This window comes from Bos grunniens, chromosome 6, assembly GCF_055505025.1.
Source record: "Bos grunniens cultivar Pamir isolate PY7600 chromosome 6, Bosgru_T2T1.0, whole genome shotgun sequence".
Classification (NCBI taxonomy): Eukaryota; Metazoa; Chordata; class Mammalia; order Artiodactyla; family Bovidae; genus Bos; species Bos grunniens.
Window position 1 is genome coordinate 33,036,815 of NC_141170.1, and position 19,717 is coordinate 33,056,531.

At 37.4% G+C, this 19,717-nt stretch overlaps 1 protein-coding gene across 1 annotated transcript in view; it reads left to right on the forward strand.

Annotated features, from left to right (window-relative positions):
- LOC147370547 (UDP-glucuronosyltransferase 2C1-like) overlaps positions 1-19,717 on the forward strand; it is a 38,419-nt gene that overhangs the window by 11,102 nt on the left and 7,600 nt on the right. The window contains exon 4 of the mRNA XM_086405524.1: positions 17,788-17,875. Within this exon, the coding sequence (XP_086261650.1) occupies positions 17,788-17,875 (88 nt within the window). The remainder of the gene's footprint in view (positions 1-17,787; positions 17,876-19,717) is intronic.

Below are 19,717 nucleotides of genomic sequence, written 5' to 3' on the forward strand. Positions count from 1 at the left end.
CTTGTCTTGTTCCTGGTCTTAGAAGAAGTGCTTTCAGTTTTAATCATTGAGAGTAATGTTTGCTATAGGTTTGTCATGAAAGTGAAAGTCATTCAGTCATGTCTAAATCTTTGCAACCCATGGGTATAGTCCATGGAATTCTCTAGGCCAGAACACTGGAGTGGGTAACCTTTCCCTTCTCCAGGGGATCTTCCCAACCCAGTGATCTAATCCAGGTCTCCTGCATTGCAGGCATATTCTTTATAAGCTGAGCCACAAGGGAAGCCCAAGAATACTGGAGTGGGTAGTCTATCCCTTCTCCAGCAGATCTTCCCAACCCAGGAATGGAACTGGGGTGTCTCCCATCACAGGTGGATTCTTTGCCAACTGAGCTATCAGGGAAGCCCTGGGTTTGTCAAATACGGTCTTTATTAAGCTGAGGTAGCATTCCTCTATGCCCACATTCTAGTTTTTATCATAAATGAGTGTTGAATTTTGTCAAAAGATTTTTCTGCATCAGTTAAGATGATCATATGGTTTTACTCTTCAGTTTGTTAATGTGGTGGTGGTGGTGGTTTAGTCATTAAGTTGTGTCCAACTCCCGTGACCCCATGACTGTAGCTTGCCAGGCTTTTCTGTCCATGGGATTCTCCAGGCAAGAATACTGGAGTGGGTTGCCATTTCTTTCTCCAAGGGATCTTCCTGACCCAGGAATTGAACCTGGGTTTCCTGCATTGCAGGCAGATTCTTTACTGACTGAAAGATTCTTTACCAACTGTTAATGTAGTGTATTACATCAATTGATTTGTGTATACTGAACAATCCTTGCATCTCTGGAATAAATCCCACTTGATTACGGTGTATGATCCTTTTTATGCATTGTTGGATTCAGTTTGCTAGTATTTTGTTAAAGATTTTTGCATCTATGTTCATCAGTGATATTGGCCTGTAATATTCTTTTTTTGTGATATCTCTGTTTTTGGTATCAGGGTGATAATGGCCTCATATAATGAGCTTCACAACATTGCTTCCTCTGCAATTTTTTGAAAGAGTTTCAGGAAAATAGGTGTTGGTTCTTCTCTAAATTTTGACAGAATTTGCCTGTAAAGCTATTGGGTTCTGTTCATTTGTTTGTTGGAACATTTTAAATCACAGTTTCAATCTTGGTACTTGTGATTGGTTTGTTTATATTTTCTGTTTCTTCCCAGTTCAGTTTTGGGAGACTGTACTTTTCTAAGAATTTGTCCATATCTTTCAAGTTGTCTTTTAAAGGCATACAGTTACTTCTAGTAGTCCCTTATGATCCTTTGTATTTCTGTATTGTGCATTGTAACTTCTTTTTTATTTCTCATTTTATTGATTTGAGCCCTTTCCCTTTGTTGCTTTATGAATTTGGCTAAAATTTTATTAATTTTGCTTATTTCTCAAAGAACCAGATTTTAGTTTCATTGATCTTTGCTACTGTTTTCTTTGTCTCTATTTCATTTATTCCTGCTTTGATCATTATGACTTCTTTCATTCTACTAACTTTGGTTTTGTGTATTCCTTCTCTAGCTGCCTCAGGTGGAAGGGTAGGTTATTTATTTTAGTTTTTTCTTATTACTTAAATTAAGATTGTATTATTAAAAACTTCCCTTCTTAGAACTTCTTTTGCTGTGTCCCCTATGTTTTGGATATTGCATTTTTGTTTGTCATTTGTCTTTAGATTTATTTTTTTAATTTCCTGTTTTATTTCTTCAGTGATATGCTGGTTGTTTAGTAACATTGTTTAGCCTCCATGTGTTTGTGTTATTTTAATTTTTCCCCCTGTTTTCCCCCTGGTTTCTAATCTCATAGTGTTGTGATCAGAAAAAGATGTTTGATACAATTTCAATTTTCTTAAATTTACCAAAATTTGCTTTGTGACCCAACATGTGATTTATCCTGGAGAATGCTCTGTGTGCACTTGAGAAGAAACAGTATTCTGCTGCTTTCAGATGGAATGTCTTATAAATATCAGTTAAATCTATTTGATCTAATATGTCATTTAAGACTTGTGTTTTCTTATTCATTTTCTGTGTGGAAGATCTGCCCATTGGTGTAAGTGTCCCCACTATTATTATGTTACTATTGATTTCTCTTTTTATGGCTGTTAGCATTTACTTTATATAGTGAGGCTCTCCTAGGTTGGGTGAATATACTTTAAAAACTGTTATATCTTCTTCTTAGATTGATCCCTTGATCATTATGTAGTGTCCTTCCTTTTCTCTTGTAGCAATCTTTATCTTAAGTCTATTTTGTGTGATATGAGTACTACTACCTCAATTTTCTTTTACTTTCCATTTTCTTGGAATATCTTTTTCCATCTCTTCACTTTCAATCTGTATATGTCCCTAGGTCTAAACTAGGTTTCTTGTAGACAGCATATATATGAGTCTGGTTTTCTTTATCAATTATCAATCTATGTCTTTTGGTTAGAGCATTTAATCCATTTGCATTTAAGAGAATTATCAATATGTATGCTCCTGTTGCCATTTTCTTAATTGTTTGGGGTTTGTTTCCACAGATTTTTTTCTTCCCTTTCTTTCTTCCCATCTTCTCTTGTGGCTGGATGACCATATTTTGCTTTGTGTTTTGATTGCTGTTTCTCTTTTATGTGTGAATCTATTGCAGATTTTGCTTTGCATTTCCCATAAGATTTTGATATAGCAGTCTATATATATATATACACAAGGGTCTTCCCTGATAGCTCAGTTGGTAAAAGTCTGCCTCCAATGCAGGAGACCCCACTTCTATTCCTGGGTCTGGAAGATCCACTGGAGAAGGAATAGGCTACCGGCTCCAGCATTCTTGGCTTCCCTTGTGCCTCAGATGATAAAGAATCCACGTGAGAGACTGGGTTCAATCCAGTGGGTTGGAAAGATCCCCTGGAGAAGGGAAAGGTTGCCCACTCCAGTATTCTGGCCTAGAGAATTCCATGGACTTGGAATATACTTGGAATATACCCTTAGGGTCGCAAAGAGTCAGACACAACTGAACGACTTTCACTTTCACATATAAACAAAGTTGTATTAAGTTGTTGATCTTTTACTTTCAAATATCATTTCAAAAATGCATTTCCAGTCTCCTACATCTGTAATCTCCACTTGTCACAGTTGCTGGTTTCAATATCATATTTGTGGGTGGATGTTATCCTGTCTTTACTGTGTGTTTTCCTTACTAGGTACCTTTACCATTTGAGGTTTTCTTATTTCTAGTTGTCACCTCAACTTTTTCTACTATCCAGAGAAGTTCATTTAGGAAGTACTAACCATGGCAGTTAGAGTGAAAAAATAAAAAGGAATTCAAGTTAGAAAAGAAGAAATAAAGCTCTCACTATTTGCAGAAGACATGATACTATACATTGAAATCCTAAATATGCTACCAGAAAACTGCTAGAGCTCAAGAATGAAGTTGGTAAAGTTGCAGGATACAAAATTAATACACAGAAATCTCTTGCATTCCTATGTACTTAACAACAAAGACCAGAAAGAAAAATTAAGAAAACAATCTCATTTACTACCACATCAAAAAGAAAATATACCTATGAGTAAACCTAACAAAGGAGGCAAAGGACCTATACTCAGAAAACTATGAGACATTGATGAAAGAAATCAAAGATAACACAAACAGATGGAGAGATTTACTATATTCCTGGTTTGGAAGAATCAATATTGTGAAAAATGGCTATAGTACCCAAAGCAATCTACAGATTTAACACAATCCCTATCAAATTACCAATGGCATTTTTCACAGAATTAGAATAGAAAAAAATATGTACAATTTGTATGGAGACACAAAACCCCCCAAATAGCCAAAGTGATCTTCAGAAAGAAAAATGGAGTAGGAGGAATCAGGCTCCCCAATTTCAGACTGTACTACAAAGCTACAGTAATAAAGACAATATGGTACTGGCACAAAAAAAACAGAAATATAGATCAATGAAACAGGAAAGAAACTGCAGAAATAAACTTACACATCTATGGCCAAATAATCTATGACAAAGGAGGCAAGACTATACAGTGGAAAAAAAAGACAGTCTCCTCAATAAGTGGTGCTGGGAAAACTGGATAGCTACATTTAAAGGAATAAAATCAGAATACTCCCTAAGACTATACATAAATTTGAACTCAAAATGGATTAAAGACCTAAATGTAACACCAAATACTATTAAACTCTCAGAGGAAAAAATAGACAGAGTACTCTCTGACATAAAACTCAATCAGATATTTTTGATCCACCACTTAGAGTAATGGAAATACAAACAAAAACAAACAAATGGGACCTAATTAAGCTTAAAAGCTTTTGCAGGCAAAGGAAACCATAAACAAAATGGAGACAACCATCAGAATTGGAAAAAAAAGTTACAAATGAAGGAATTAATCTCTAAAATATACAACCGGGTCATGCAGCTCAATATATAATTAAAACTTTTTAAATGTGGAAGATCTAACTAGATATTTCTCTCAAGGAGACATAAGATGGCCAACAAACACATGAAAATTAGGACAGCATCACTAATTATTAGAGAAATAGAAATCAAAACTGTAATGGGGTATCATCACACACTGAAGAGAGTGACCATCATCAAAAAATCTTCATACAGTAAATGCTGGAGAGGGTGAAGAGAAAGGGGAACACTCTTACAATATTGGTGATAATGTCCCAGAGGGATGGTACGGGGAGGGAGGTGGGAGGGGGGCTCAGGATGGGGAACACGTGTATACCTGTGTATACCATGTTGATGTGTGGCAAAACCAATACAATATTGTAAAGTAACTAACCTCCAATTAAAATAAATAAATGTAAAAAAATATTGATGATAATGTAAATTGGTACAGCCACTATGGTGAGCAGTATGGAGATCCCTTAAAAAACTAAAAATAGGGCTACCTAATGATCCAACAATCCCATTCTTGGGCTTATATCTGGAGAAAACCATAATTCAGAAAGACACATGCACCACAGTGTTCAATAGCAGCACAGTTTACAATAGTCAGGACATGAAATTAACCTAAACGTCCATTGACAAAGAATGGGTGAAGAAGATGTGGTACATATATGCAATGGAATACTCAGTAATAGAGAGGAACAAAATAATGCCATTTGCATGAATGTGAGTATACCTAGAGATTGTCATACTGAATGAAATTAGTCAGACAGTGAAAGACTGAGAGCATTTGATATCACTTATATGTGGAATCTAAAGAATGGGTACAAATGAAACTTATTTGCAAAACAGAAATAAAGTTATAGATACAGAAAGCAAACTTATGATTACCAGAGGGATAGGGGGGATAAATTGGGAGAATGGAATTGACATGTACACAATGCTTTATATAAAATATATAAAAAGAATTACTGTAGAGCACAGGGAATGCTACTCAATACTCTGTAATGAATTATATAGGGAAAAATCTAATAAAGGTGAATATATGCACATGTATAACTGAATCACCTTGCTGTACATGTGAAACTAACACAATATTTAAAATCAACTATACTCCAATACAAATTTTTTTAAGAAAGAAGCTGTCTGAAGTAACCATATTGGAACTCTGAGTACTTGCAACTTGAAGGGTAAAGCCAGACTGGTAAACTGTAGTTAATTTGGTCATTTCAGCCCTTTAGCACAGTACCAGCTTCAAAACCTCCATTATCCAACCTGCTGGCAGTCAGCATGCCTGTGTACCTGGTATAATTTACTGGCATCATGATGGGCAATGAAGGCCTTATTCTTCACATATTGGGGTTCTTTACCCTATTGATGATTAGTGCCCTTGATCACTGAGTTGTAGTCGCACATATTGGCCACAATTATTTCAAATCCCATTATCAGAAGCTTATATGTTTTAACCTTTATGATACAGTATAATTAGAATAAACATAAATCTAGAGATTAATGCAATGGGTTAGATGTTTGGAAAATTTGACACATTTAAGAAGATTCAGTTATTCAGGTCCACTTATTAGACACCATCCTTCAAATGGTGAATGATTTCTGAAAGTAGAGGCTTAAACTTGTTATAAGTTTGACCATAAGCATAACCATAAGCATAAATATGCTTAATGCATATGCTTAATAACCATAAGCATAAATGGTTATTTTAGATGTTGAGTTCATACATAGGAGGGGACTATTATGATCCATGAAAAATCAGAACAAGTCTATTTAAAAAAAAGAAAAAAAAAAAAAAAAACAGAACAAATGACAGAATTCAGACTCAAAGGACTTACTTGCTTACTGAGTTAAGATTATGGGCTTAGAGTCATATAGAGCATGTTTCAATCCTGGCTTTGGTACAAGAAAATTAGATAAACTCTAACTTGAAGTTTTCCTCATATATAAAATGTGTAAATAATGCCTCCCTCATAGACTTGTTATGGAGAATAAAAAGAGACAACATATGAATGTACTTACCCCAGTGTCTAACAATCACCAGTCAATAGCTGAGATTATTGTTATTGTAAAAATATCTTCCTGTAAACTTCCCTGGCAGTTTATACCAGGGAGTATGAGTTACATCCCTGGTTGGGAACTAAGATCCTGCGTGCCTCAAGGTATAGCTAAAAAAAAAAAAAAAAAAATTAAAGTCCAACTCATTTGGAGAAAAAAAAAATCAGCACTATTTTTTAAAATTATGTCCCTTTTTTCCTTCATTTGAGAATCAGACATTAAAGAATTAGGCTATTAAAAAAAAAACTCACATACAGTGAAATTTAGAAAGCTTTATTCATATCCAGGGAAAGAATCAGGTTCATAAAAGTCCTGAAAAGACCTTAAAGTCCTAAGGCTTTAACCGTAGCCTGATTCCTGGAAAAGATAAATTCTTCAACAATCAAAAAAAAAAAAAAAAAATAGAAGAAAATTAGACACTAAGAAGAAGGGTGAATCTGATTTCTGGAATTAGTACATTATAAAAATAAAAAGTACAGTCTTCAACAAATACGGCAAGATAAAAAATTAGATAAAATATGTTTCAATCAAAGGAACAAAATTAATTGAGAGAAACTATTCCTGAGGAAGCCTGGATTTTGCAATTACTGGAAAAAAGCCTTTAAAACCACTGTCTTAAAGATGCACAGAGAGCCAAAGAAAGAGAACAATAAAGAGAAGGAAATGAAGTAGAAATGAAGTAAAATACTGATAAAGGGGGAAATTGAAAGAACAAAAAAAATTCTGGAGCTAAAAATTACAATAATTAAAATGAAAAATTCACATCAGTGGTTCCAAATCAGACATGACCATGTAGAAGTATCAGCAAACTTGAAGAAAGGATAATTGAAATTATCAAATTGGAGGACTCAAAAGAAAAACAAATGAAGAAAAATGAACCCTAAAACAACAGTGGGACACCACCCTATGAATGAGCATAAAAATTGTGGGACTTCTAGGAAAAGAGAAATGGGTAGAAAGGATATTAAAGAAACAATGGCATGAAATATTTTAATGAAAGACATCGTGAATCTAAAAATTCAAGAAGTTAGAGAACTTCAAGTAGAATAAAATCAAAGACATCTATACAAAAAAAAAAGTAAAATCAAGCTGTCAGAAGTCAAAGACAATGAGGAAATCCTGAAAGAAACTAGATGGAAGTGCTGTGCTTAGTCACTCAGTTGTGTCCAACTCTTTGTGACCTCATGAACTGTAGCCTGCTAGGCTCCTCTGTTCCTGTGGATTCTCCAGTCATGTCATGCCTTCCTCCAAGGGATCTTCCCAACCCAGGGATCGAATCCAAGTCTCCCACATTACAGGCAGATTCTTTACCATCTGAGCCAACAGGGAAGCCCAGACAGAAGTAATTCATCCCTAAGATGATCAGCAAATTTCTCATCAGAAACTCTGGAATCCAGAAGGCAGTAGATTGATAAATTCCAACTGCTGAAAGGGAAAAAAAAAAAAAGTGTTAACTGAGAATTTTATTTGGCAAAATTTCCTTCAAAGGTGAGGTAGAAATTAAGACATTACCAGAAAAACAAAAGTTGGGGTACCTCATTACCACTGCTGCACTTTGCCAATAAAAAAATGCAAACGGGACTCTTTTTGGCTGAAAGGAAAAGATGCTGGAAAGTAACACAAACCACATGAATAAATAAATAGCTTCAGTAAAGGTAAAAACAAAGGTAATTTTAAATGCCGGTATCATTCTAATTTTGGTTGTGAGTGAAAGTCACTCAGTTGTGTCCGACTCTCAGCGACCCCATAGACTATCCATGGAACTCTTCAGACCACAACACTTGAGTGGGTAGCACTTCTCCAGGGGATCTTCCCAACTCAGGAATCAAACCCAGGTCTCCCACACTGCAGGCGGATTCTTTACCAGCTGAGCCACAAGGGAAGCCCTCCCACCTGCCACATGGTGGTCAAAACAAGTATTAAAAGAAAAAGGCAAACAGGACAAAGCAAACGTCATTGTTTTTCCTGCACTTTTGGTTGTAAGTCCAATTTTTTTAAATGTTCTCAATACTTTTTAAAAATACATTAAAATGATTATTAATTTATATAATTAGGAACACTGATTAAATATGTAATTTATGACATCAATTACAGAAAGGCTTGGATGGAGATGTTAAGGAGCAGAGTTTTTGTATGTTTTGAAGTTAAGAATAAATAGGTCAAAGAATAAATCCCAAGAACAATTAAAAATAGTTTTTAAATTAATGAAACAGAAGATATTGAAACAAGAGATGCAGAGGAAGCAGGGATCAGAGGGAAATTTATAGGTAAACATGCTTACGTTTAGGATGAAGAAGGACCTAAAATCAATAACCTAATATTATATCTTAAAGAACTACAAAAAGAAGTCAAACTATATTCAAAGTTGGTAGAAGGAAATAACGAAGATTAGTGCAGAGATAAAAAAAGTTAAAAGAAATAGTAAATCAATAAAACTGAAAGCTAGTTCATTGAAATGATCAGCAAAATCATCAAAACATTAGCTAAACTGGAAAAAGGGGAAAAAAAGAATAAATGAAAATAATTAAAGTCAGAAATGAACCTAGAGAGATTACTAATGGTTTTATAGATATGAAAAGGATTATAAGAAACTATGAGAGAAGTGCAGCCAGGATGGCAGAGTAGGAAGACCCTGAGCTCACTTCTTCCCTCTGGCATACCAAAGAGCAATAATTTATTGCTCTCATTAACTATTAATGAGGATAACCAGAAGACTAGCAGAGAAGACCTTGAATCCACATGCAAAGGAAGCAAACTGAATGGTCACCTTATGACATACACAAAAAATCAAGTCAAAAATCTATCAGAGACTTTAGAAGTAAAATGACAGCACTTTTACAAGAAAATCCTAAGGGAAAATTTCACCGCAGTGGATTCTGCTTTCATAGGTAAGACACCAAATGCAAAAGCAGAAAGAAAAAATATATAAATTAGACTTCTTTGAATTAAGAACTTTGTGCATCAAAAGATACTATTAAGAAAGTGAGATAAAATATGCAGATTGTGAGAAAATCTTTTCAAATTATGTATCTGATAAAGAATGAAGGTGCACAATACATAAAACACTGCTACAACTCAATAACAATGACAACAACAACAAAAATCTAGCTGAAATATGAAAAAGTACTTGAGTAGACTTCTACAAAGAAGATACAAATAGTCAAAAGTATATGAAAAGAAGCTCATTTATCATTATGGAAATGCAAATCAAAGGCACATAGAAATAACACTTCACTCTTTAAGATAGCTATTATCAGAAAAGAAAAATAAAAGGAAAATAACAAGTGTTGGTGAGAAGTGGTAACAAGTTGGTAAGTTGGTAACAAGTGTTGGTGAGAAGAAAATAACAAGTGTTGGTTCTCTACCAACAAGTGTTTGTAGAGAAATGGAACTTGGTGTACTGCTACTAGGAGTGAAAAATGATGCATCTGTCGTGGAAAATATTCCTATGATTTCTTGCAAATTTAAACATAGGATCATATGACTTAGAAATTTTAATTTTGGCCCATATATTGAAAGGAATTGAAACCAGGGATTAAAACAGATATTTGCACATCAATAATCATACCCATTTTAATGTAAAGTTCCAAAGAATAACAAGGAGAGATAAGAAAGTCTGCCTCAGTGATCAATACAAAGAAATAGAGGAAAACAATAGAATGGGAAAGTCTAGAGATCACTTCAAGAAAATTAGAGATACCAAGAAAACATTTCATGCTAAGATGGGTACAATAAAAGACAGAAATGGCATGGACCTAACAGAAGCAGAAGATATTAAGAAGAGGTGGCAAATACACAGAAAAACTGTACGAAAAAGATATTCATGACCCAGATAATCGTGAGGTGTGATCACCAACCTAGAGCCAGACATTCTGGAATGTGAAGTCAAGTGGGCCTTAGGAAACATCACTACAAACAAAGCTACTGGCAGTTATGGAATTCTGGTTGAGCTATTTAAATCCTAAAAGATGATGCTGTGAAAGTGCTGCACTCAATATGCCAGAAAATTTGGAAAACACAGCAGAGGCAACAGGACTGGAAAAGGTCAGTTTTCATTCCAATCCCAAAGAAAGGCAATGCCAAAGAATGCTCAAACTACCGCACAATTGCACTCATCTCACACGCTAGGAGAGTAATGCTCAAAATTCTCCAAGCCAGACTTCAAGAGTATGTGAACTGTGAAATTCCAGATGTTCAAGCTGGTTTTAGAAAAGGCAGAGGAACCAGAGATGAAATTGCCAACATCCTTTGGATCACTGAAAAAGCAAGAGAATTCCAGAAAAACATTTATTTCTGCTTTTTGACTATGCCAAAGTCTTTGATTGTGTTTAGTTCAGTTCAGTCGCTCAGTAGTGTCCAACTCTTTCTGACCCCATGGACCACAGCACACCAGGCCTCCCTGTCCAGCACCAACTCTCAGAGTCCACCCAAACCCATGTCCATCGAGTTGGTGATGCCATCCAACATTCTCTTCCTCTGTCATTCCCTTCTCCTTCTGCCCTCAATCTTTCCCAGCATCAGGGTCTTTTCAAATGAGTCAGCTCTTCTCATCAGGTGGCCAAAGTATTGGCGTTTCAGTTTCAACATCAGTCCTTCCAATAAATACCCAGGACTGATCTCCTTTAGGATGGATGGGTTGGATCTCCTTGCAGTCCAAGGGACTCTCAAGAGTCTTCTCCAACACCGCAGTTTATTGTGATCCACACAGTCAAAGGCTTTGGCATAGTCAATAAAGCAGAAATAGATGTTTTTTTCAGGAACTCTCTTGGTTGTGTGGATCACCACAAACTCTGGAAAACACTTAGATGGGAATACCAAACCACCTGACTGACCTCCTGAGAGTGTGTATGCAGGTCAGGAAGCAACGGTTAGAACTGGACATGAAACAACAGACTTCTTCCAAAAAAGAAAAGGAATACATCAAGGCTGTATATTGTCACCCTGCTTATTTAACTTATATGCAGAGTACATCATGAGAAATGGTGGGCTGGAGGAAGCACAAGCTGGAATCAAGATTGCTGGGAGAAATATCAATAATCCCAGATATGCAGATAATACCATCCTTAAGGCAGAAAGTGAAGAACTAAAGAGCCTCTTGATGAAAGTGAAAAGCAGAATGAAAAAGTTGACATAAAACTCAACATTCAGAAAGCTAAGATCATGGCATCTGGTCCCATCATTTCATGGCAAATAGATGTTTCCACTTCATGGATACAGTGGAAACAGTGGCAGATATTATTTTCTTGGGCTCCAAAATCACTGCACATGTTGACTGCAGCCATATTAAAAGACACTTGCCCCTTGAAAGAAAAGCTATGACCAACCTAGACAGCATATTAAAAAGCAAGAGACATTACTTTGCCAACAAAGGTCTGTCTAATCAAAGCTATGATTTTTCCAGTAGTCATGTATGGATGTGGGATCTTGACTATAAAGAAAGCTGAGCACTGAAGAATTTATGCTTTTGAACTGTGGTGTTGGAAAAGACTCTTGTGAGCCCCTTGGACTGCAAGAAAATCCAACCAATCCTTTCTAAAGGAAATCAGTCCTGAATATTCATTGGAAGGACTGGTGCTGAAGCTGAAACTCCAATCCTTTGGCCACCTGATGCGAAGAACTGACTCATTTGAAAAAACCCTGATGCTGGGAAAGATTGAGGGCAGGAGGAGAAGGCAATTACAGAGGATAAGACGGTTGGATGGCATCACTGACTCAGTGGACATGAGTTTGAGTAAACTGTAGGAGTTGGCGATGGACAGGGAGGCCTGGCCTGCTGCAGTCCATGTGGTCACACAGAATCAGACAAGACGGAATGACTTAACTGAACTGAATTGAATCATAGCAAGAATATTCATGATAGCAAAATGAATGGATAAATAACTTTTTTTTTTTATGGGAGTATAGTTGCTTTACAATGCTGTATTAGTTTCTACTGTACAGCAAAGTGAATTAGCTATAGGTATATATATATCCCATCTTTAGTGGATTTCATTCACATTTAGGTCACCACAGAGCATTGAGTAGAGTTCCCTATGCTTTATAATAGGTTCTCCTTAGTTATCTATTTTATACATAGTATCACTAGTGTATATATGTCAATCCCTGTCTCTCAATTTATCCCACTTGATTTCCCCCTTGGTATCCATACGTTTGTTTTCTACACCTGTGTCTCTATTTCTGCTTTGCAATATATATATATATATATATATATATATATATATATATATATATATATATAGGCTTCCCTGGAGGTCAGACAGTAAAGAATCCACATTCAATGCAGGAGACCTAGGTTTAATCCCTAAGTTGGGATGATACCTTGGAGGAGGGCATGGCAACCCACCCCAGTATTATTGCCTGGAGAATCCCCATGGACAGAGCAGCCTAGTGGGCTACAGTCAGTAGGGCCTCAAAGAGGTGGACATGACTTAGAGAATAAGAACTCATTTATATATATATATATATATATATATATATATATATATATATATACAATGAAACATTCAGTTCATTTCAGTTCAGTCGCTCAGTCGTGTCCGACTTTTTGTGACTGCATGAATCGCAGGACGCCAGGCCTCCCTGTCCATCACCAACTCCTGGAGTTCACTCAGACTCACGTCCATCGACTCAGTGATGCCATCCAGCCATCTCATTCTCTGTCGTCCCCTTCTCCTCCTGCCCCCAATCCCTCCCAGCATCAGAGTCTTTTCCAATGAGTCAACTCTTTGCACGAGGTGGCCAAAATACGGGAGTTTCAGCCTTAGCATCATTCCTTCCAAAGAAATCCCAGGGCTGATCTCCTTCAGAATGGACTGGTTGGAACTCCTTGCAGTCCAAGGGACTCTCAAGAGTCTTCTCCAACACAACAGTTCAAAAGCATCAGTTCTTCAGTGCTCAGCTTTCTTCACAGTCCAGCTCTCACATTCATACATGACCAATGGAAAAAACATAGCCTTGACTAGATGGACCTTTGTTGGCAAAGTAATGTCTCTGCTTTTGAATATGCTATCTAGGTTGGTCTTAACTTTTCTTCCAAAGAGTAAGCGTCTTTTAATTTCATGGCTGCAATCTCCATCTGCAGTGATTTTGGAGCCAACCAAAATAAAGTCTGACACTGCTTCCACTGTTTCCCCATCTATTTCCCATGAAGTGATGGGACCAGATGCCATGATCTTCATTTTCTGAATGTTGAGCTTTAAGCCAACTTTTACACTCTCCTCTTTCACTTTCACCAAGAGGCTTTTTAGTTCCTCTTCACTTTCTGCCATAAGGGTGGTGTCATCTGCACATCTGAGATTATTGATATTTCTCCCGGCAATGTTGGATTCCAGCTTGTGCTTCTTCCAGCCCAGCGTTTCTCATGATGTACTCTGCATATAAGTTAAATAAGCAGGGTGACAATATACAGCCTTGACATACTCCTTTTCCTATTTGGAACCAGTCTGTTGTTCCATGTCCCATTCTAACTACTGCTTCCTGACCTGCATACAGATTTCTTAAGAGGCAGGTCAGGTGGTCTGGTATTCCCATCTTTTTCAGAATTTTCCACAGTTTTTGTGATCCACAAAGTCAAAGGCTTTGGCATAGTCAATAAAGCAGAAATAGATGTTTTTCTGGAATTTTCTTGCTTTTTCCATGATCCAGCAGATGTTGGCAATTTGATCTCTGGTTCCTCTGCCTTTTCTAAAACCAGCTTGAACATCTGGAAGTTTATAGTTCATGTATTGCTGAAGCCTGGCTTGGAGAATTTTGAGCATTACTTTACTAGTGTGTGAGATGAGTGCAATTGTGCGGTAGTCTGAGCATTCTTTGGCATTGCCTTTCTTTGGGATTGGAATGAAAACTGACCTTTTCCAGTCCTGTGGCCACTGCTGAGTTTTCCAAATTTGCTGGCATATTGAGTGCAGCACTTTCACAGCAACATCTTTTAGGATTTGAAATAGCTCAACTGAAATTCCATCACGTCCACTAGTTTTGTTGGTAGTGATGCTTTCTAAGACCCACTTGACTTCACATTCCAGGATGTCTGGCTCTAGGTGAGTGATCACACCATCGTGATTGTCTTGCTCGTGAAGATCTTTTTTGTATAGTTCTTCTGTGTGTTCTTGCCACCTCTTCTTAACATCTTCTGCTTTGTTAGGTCCATACCATTTCCATCCTTTATTGAGCCCATTTTTGCATGAAATGTTTCCTTGGTCTCTCTAGTTTTCTTGAAGAGATCTCTAGTGTTTCCCATTCTGTTTTTTTTCCTCTATTTCTTTGCATTGATTGCTGAGGAAGGCTTTCTTATCTCTCCTTGCTATTCTTTGGAACTCTGCATTCAGATGCTTATATCTTTCCTTTTCTCCTTTGTTTTTCGCTTCTCTTCTTTTCACAGCTATTTGTAAGGCCTCCCCAGACAGCCATTTTGCTTTTTTGCATTTCTTTTCCATGGTGATGGTCTTCATCCCTGTCTCCTGTACAATGTCACGAACCTCATTCCATATAGTTCATCAGGCACTCTATCTATCAGATTTAGGCCCTTAAATCTATTTCTCATTTCTACTATATAATCATAAGGGATTTGATTTAGGTCATACCTGGATGCTCTAGTGGTTTTCCCTACTTTCTTCAATTTAAGTCTGAGTTTGGCAATAAGGAGTTCATGATTTGAGCCACAGTCAGCTCCTGGGCTTGTTTTTGTTGACTCTATAGAGCTTCTCCATCTTTGGCTGCAAAGAATATAATCAATCTGATTTTGGTGTTGACCATATGGTGATGTCCATGTGCAGAGTCTTCTCTTGTCTTGTTGGAAGAGGGTTTTTGCTATGACCAGTGCATTTTTTGGCAAAACTCTATTAGTCTTTGCCCTGCTTCATTCCGTATTCCAAGGCCAAATTTGCCTGTTACTCCAGGTGTTTCTTGATTTCCTACTTTTGCATTCCAGTCCCCTATAATGAAAAGGATATCTTTTTTGGGTGTTAGTTCTAAAAGGTCTTGTAGGTCTTCATAGAACCGTTCAACTTCAGCTTCTTCAGCGTTACTGGTTGGGGCATAGACTTGGATTACTGTGATATTGAATGGTTTGCCTTGGAAACGAACAGAGATCATTCTGTTGTTTTTGAGATTGCATCCAAGTACTGCATTTCGGACTCTTTTGTTGGCCATGATGGCTACTCCATTTTTTCTGAGGGATTTGTGCCCGCAGTAGTAGATATAATGGTCATCTGAGTTAAATTCACCCATTCCAGTCCATTTTAGTTCACTGATTCCAAGAATGTCGACGTTCACTCTTGCCATCTCCTGTTTGACCACTTCCAATTTGCCTTGATTCATGGACCTGACATTCCAGGTTCCTATGCAATATTGCTCTTTACAGCATCGGACCTTGCTTCTATCACCAGTCACATCCAAAACTGGGTATTGTTTTTGCTTTGGTTCCATCCCTTCATTCTTTCTGGAGTTATTTCTCCACTGATCTCCAGTAGCATATTGTGCACCTACTGACCTGGGGAGTTCCTTTTTCAGTATCCTATCATTTTGCCTTTTCATACTGTTCATAGGATTCTCAAAGCAAGAATACTGAAGTGGTTTGCCATTCCCTTCTCCAGTGGACCATATTCTGTCAGACCTCTCCCTCATGACCACCTGTCTTTGGTGGCCCCATGGGTATGGCTTAGTTTCATTGAGTTAGACAAGGCTGTAGTCCTAGTGTGATTAGATTTACTAGCTTTCTGTGATTATGGTTTCAGTGTGTCTGCTCTCTGACACCCTCTTGCAACACCTACTGTCTTACTTGTATCTCTCTTACCTTGGACGTGGGGTATCTCTTCACAGCTGCTCCAGTAAAGCACAGCCACTGCTCCTTAACTTGGACGAGGGGTATCTCCTCACTACCGCACCTCCTGACCTTGAACGTGGAATAGCTCCTCTAGGCCCTCCTGCACCCTTGCAGCCACTGATCTTTGGAGGTGGGGTTGCTCCTCCCAGCCTACACCCCTGACCTCGGACGTGGGTTAGCTCCTCTCGGCCACACTCTGTGTGCTGTCACTATGGCCTGTGCTCCCCCACCGGGGAAGCCAATGAAACATTATTCAACTTTAAAAAAGAAAGGAAATTCTGATATGTTGCAAAATGAATGAACCCTGAAATAAAATAATGCTAAGTCAGTGGAAGAAAAATATTGCATGGTTCCACTTTTACTTGTTACCAAAGTAATCAAATTTATAGAGACAGAAAGTGGAACAGAAGTTACCAGGGGCTAGGGAATGAGAGGAATAGGGAGTTATTTAATGATACAGAACTGACATGAAGGATGATGAAAATATTCAGTGTGCAGTTAGAGTTGATGGTTACACACCATTGTGGATGTTTTTAATGCCACCAGACTCAATAATTCAGTTCAGCCGCTCAGTGGGTCCGACTCTTTGTGGCCCCATGAATTGCAGCACACCAGGCCTCCCTGTCCATCACCAACTCCCGGAGTTCACTCAGACTCACGTCCATCGAGTCAGTGATGCCATCCGGCCATCTCATCCTCTGTTGCCCCCTTCTCCTCCTGCCCCCAGTCTCTCCCAGCATCAGAGTCTTTTCCAATGAGTCGACTCTTCACATGAGGTGGCCAAAGTACTGGACTTTCAGCTTCAGCATCATTCCTTCCAAAGAAATCCCAGGGCTGATCTCCTTCAGAATGGACTGGTTGGATCTCCTTGCAGTCCAAGGGACTCTCAAGAGTCTTCTCCAACACCACAGTTCAAAAGCATCAATTCTTCGGTGCTCAGCCTTCTTCACAGTCCAACTCTCACATCCATACATGACCACAGGAAAAACCATAGCCTTGACTAGACAGACCTTTGTTGGCAAAGTAATGTCTCTGCTTTGGAATATGCTATCTAGGTTGATCATATAGTTACAATACTTTAAAATGAAAAATATCATTACCAGTATTTTACTATATGAGTTTCTGTTACTGGTAACTATATTAAAAAAAGATCAAAAGAGGTAAATAATATCCCTCCCCTTTGCCTCTGAAAATTTTGTTTCAAAAATCCCCTTTACCAGAGTAGCCTAGTAATACCAGTATGTTGTTGTTTCAGATACAGATTGTCATTTTTCTTCATCTACAAGTTACATTTAATCCAAGGATGATAACCTAATGACTACATTGTTTCAAGCCTTAGAAAATATGGTTGTAGTGTCAATGGCTTAAAAACACTCATTACCTAATCACTTAGGGCCTCAGTTTGCTTGTTTATCACCTAGAGGCATCAGACCTGATTAATCCTAGGTTAACCACTTTCTTTTGACAGGTTGTGATTCTTAAAATCTTCTAATAAAGACATTTATCTTAATAGGTTCTGTGGAGATACACAGGAAAAAAACCAGAAACATTAGGAGCCAATACCCGACTATATAAATGGATTCCACAGAATGATCTTCTTGGTAAGACCAAAGAAAGAAAAATAAACAGAGCTGAATGAGGGATAATGTGACTGATTGCTCAATAACAGATAAATCCAACAAATTTGTATTTAAAATAACAACAACCAAAAAAAAAAGCTTTAATGTTTTCTTCACATTTCTTCTGGAGTTTGTAAAAGAAAAGATTATTCCTGACACTTTTTAAAGACTAAGGCAAACTTTTTTCAAAACCATCATGATAAGTATAGTTATTAGTGCAATGGACTTTTATAATATGACAGAGAGCCTGGATTCAACGCTGCATGCAGAAAGGAAAATAGGAGAATTTATCACAAAAGAGCATAGTGAGTGGAAGTTCATTGTATGGAAAACTAGAAAGAGCAAATGTCAGGTGCAAAGGAACAGTCTAGCAAAACTAACCTAATTAGATTCTTACTGAAGGCATACTAAGGTCATCACATATCACTTGGGGGATAGTGAGAGAAGAGGTGGCAGCTATAAAAGATGATCAGACATCAACACTGATCTGTTAAACTGACTTAGTAGAGTGCTTGCTAAAATTGGGCAATGCAGAGATAAAGTAGAACCAAAATAAAATTCTAGTGGAGAAGAGTTCAGGGAAGTCTGACTAGACTTTGGTCAAGGATCTTTGTCAAACTGTAACACAAATACCAAATTTATAATTCTCTCACTTATGATATAGTCTCTCCCTCCTGAGAATCAAAGTCAAATAAAGTATCTTTATATCAGGCTCCCATTAACTTTTGTATAGAATATTGCAGAAACCTCCTGATTCTCTTCATCCATTTTATCCTACTTCTATTCTCTTTTGCCTACTACAACCATATGGGGGAAAAAATCTGGCAAACCATTTCACCATCTATAATACAAATGGCTCTCTATTACTATAGAGTTAAATGCTTAAACAGAGTACACATGTAATTGCTGTAGACTTTTTGTATGATAAACTCAATATGCCAGCAAATTTGGAAAATGCAGTAGTGGCCACAGGACTGGGAAAGGTCAGTTTTCATTCCAATCCCAAAGAAAGGCAATGCCAAAGAATGCTCAAACTATCACACAATTGCACTCATCTCAAATGTTAGTAAAATAATGCTCAAAATTCTCCAAGCCTTCTATAAGCCAGGCTTCAACAATACATGAACTATGAACTTCCAGATATTCAAACTGGTTAAAGAAAAGGCAGAGAAACCAAAGATCGAATTGCCAACATCTGTTGGATCATCAAAAAAGCAAGAGAGTTCCAGAAAAACATCTATTTTTGCTTTATTGACTATGCCAAAGCCTTTGACTGTGCGGATCACAATAAACTGTGGAAAATTCTGAAAAAGATGGGAATACCAGACCACCTGACCTACCTCTTGAGAAATCTGCATACAGGTCAGGAAGCAACAGTTAGAACTGGACATGGAACAACAGACTGCTTCCCAATATGGAAAGGAGTACGTTTAGGCTGTATGTTGTCACCATGCTTATTTAACTTATATGCAGAATACATCATGAGAAATGCTGGAATGAATGAAGCACAGGCTGGAATCAAGATTGCTGGGGGAAATATCAATAATCTCAGATATGCAGATGACACCACCCTTATGGCAGAAAGTGAAGAAGAACTAAAGAGCCTTTTGATGAAAGTGAAAGAAGAGAGTGAAAAACTTGACCTAAAACTCAACATTCAGAAAACTAAGATCATGGCATCTGGTCCCATCACTTCATGGGAAATAGATGGGGAAACAGTGGAAACACTGTCAGACTTTATTTTTGGGGTCTCCAAAATCACTGCAGATGGTGATTGCAACCATGAAATTAAAAGATGCTTACTCCTTGAAAGAAAAGTTATGA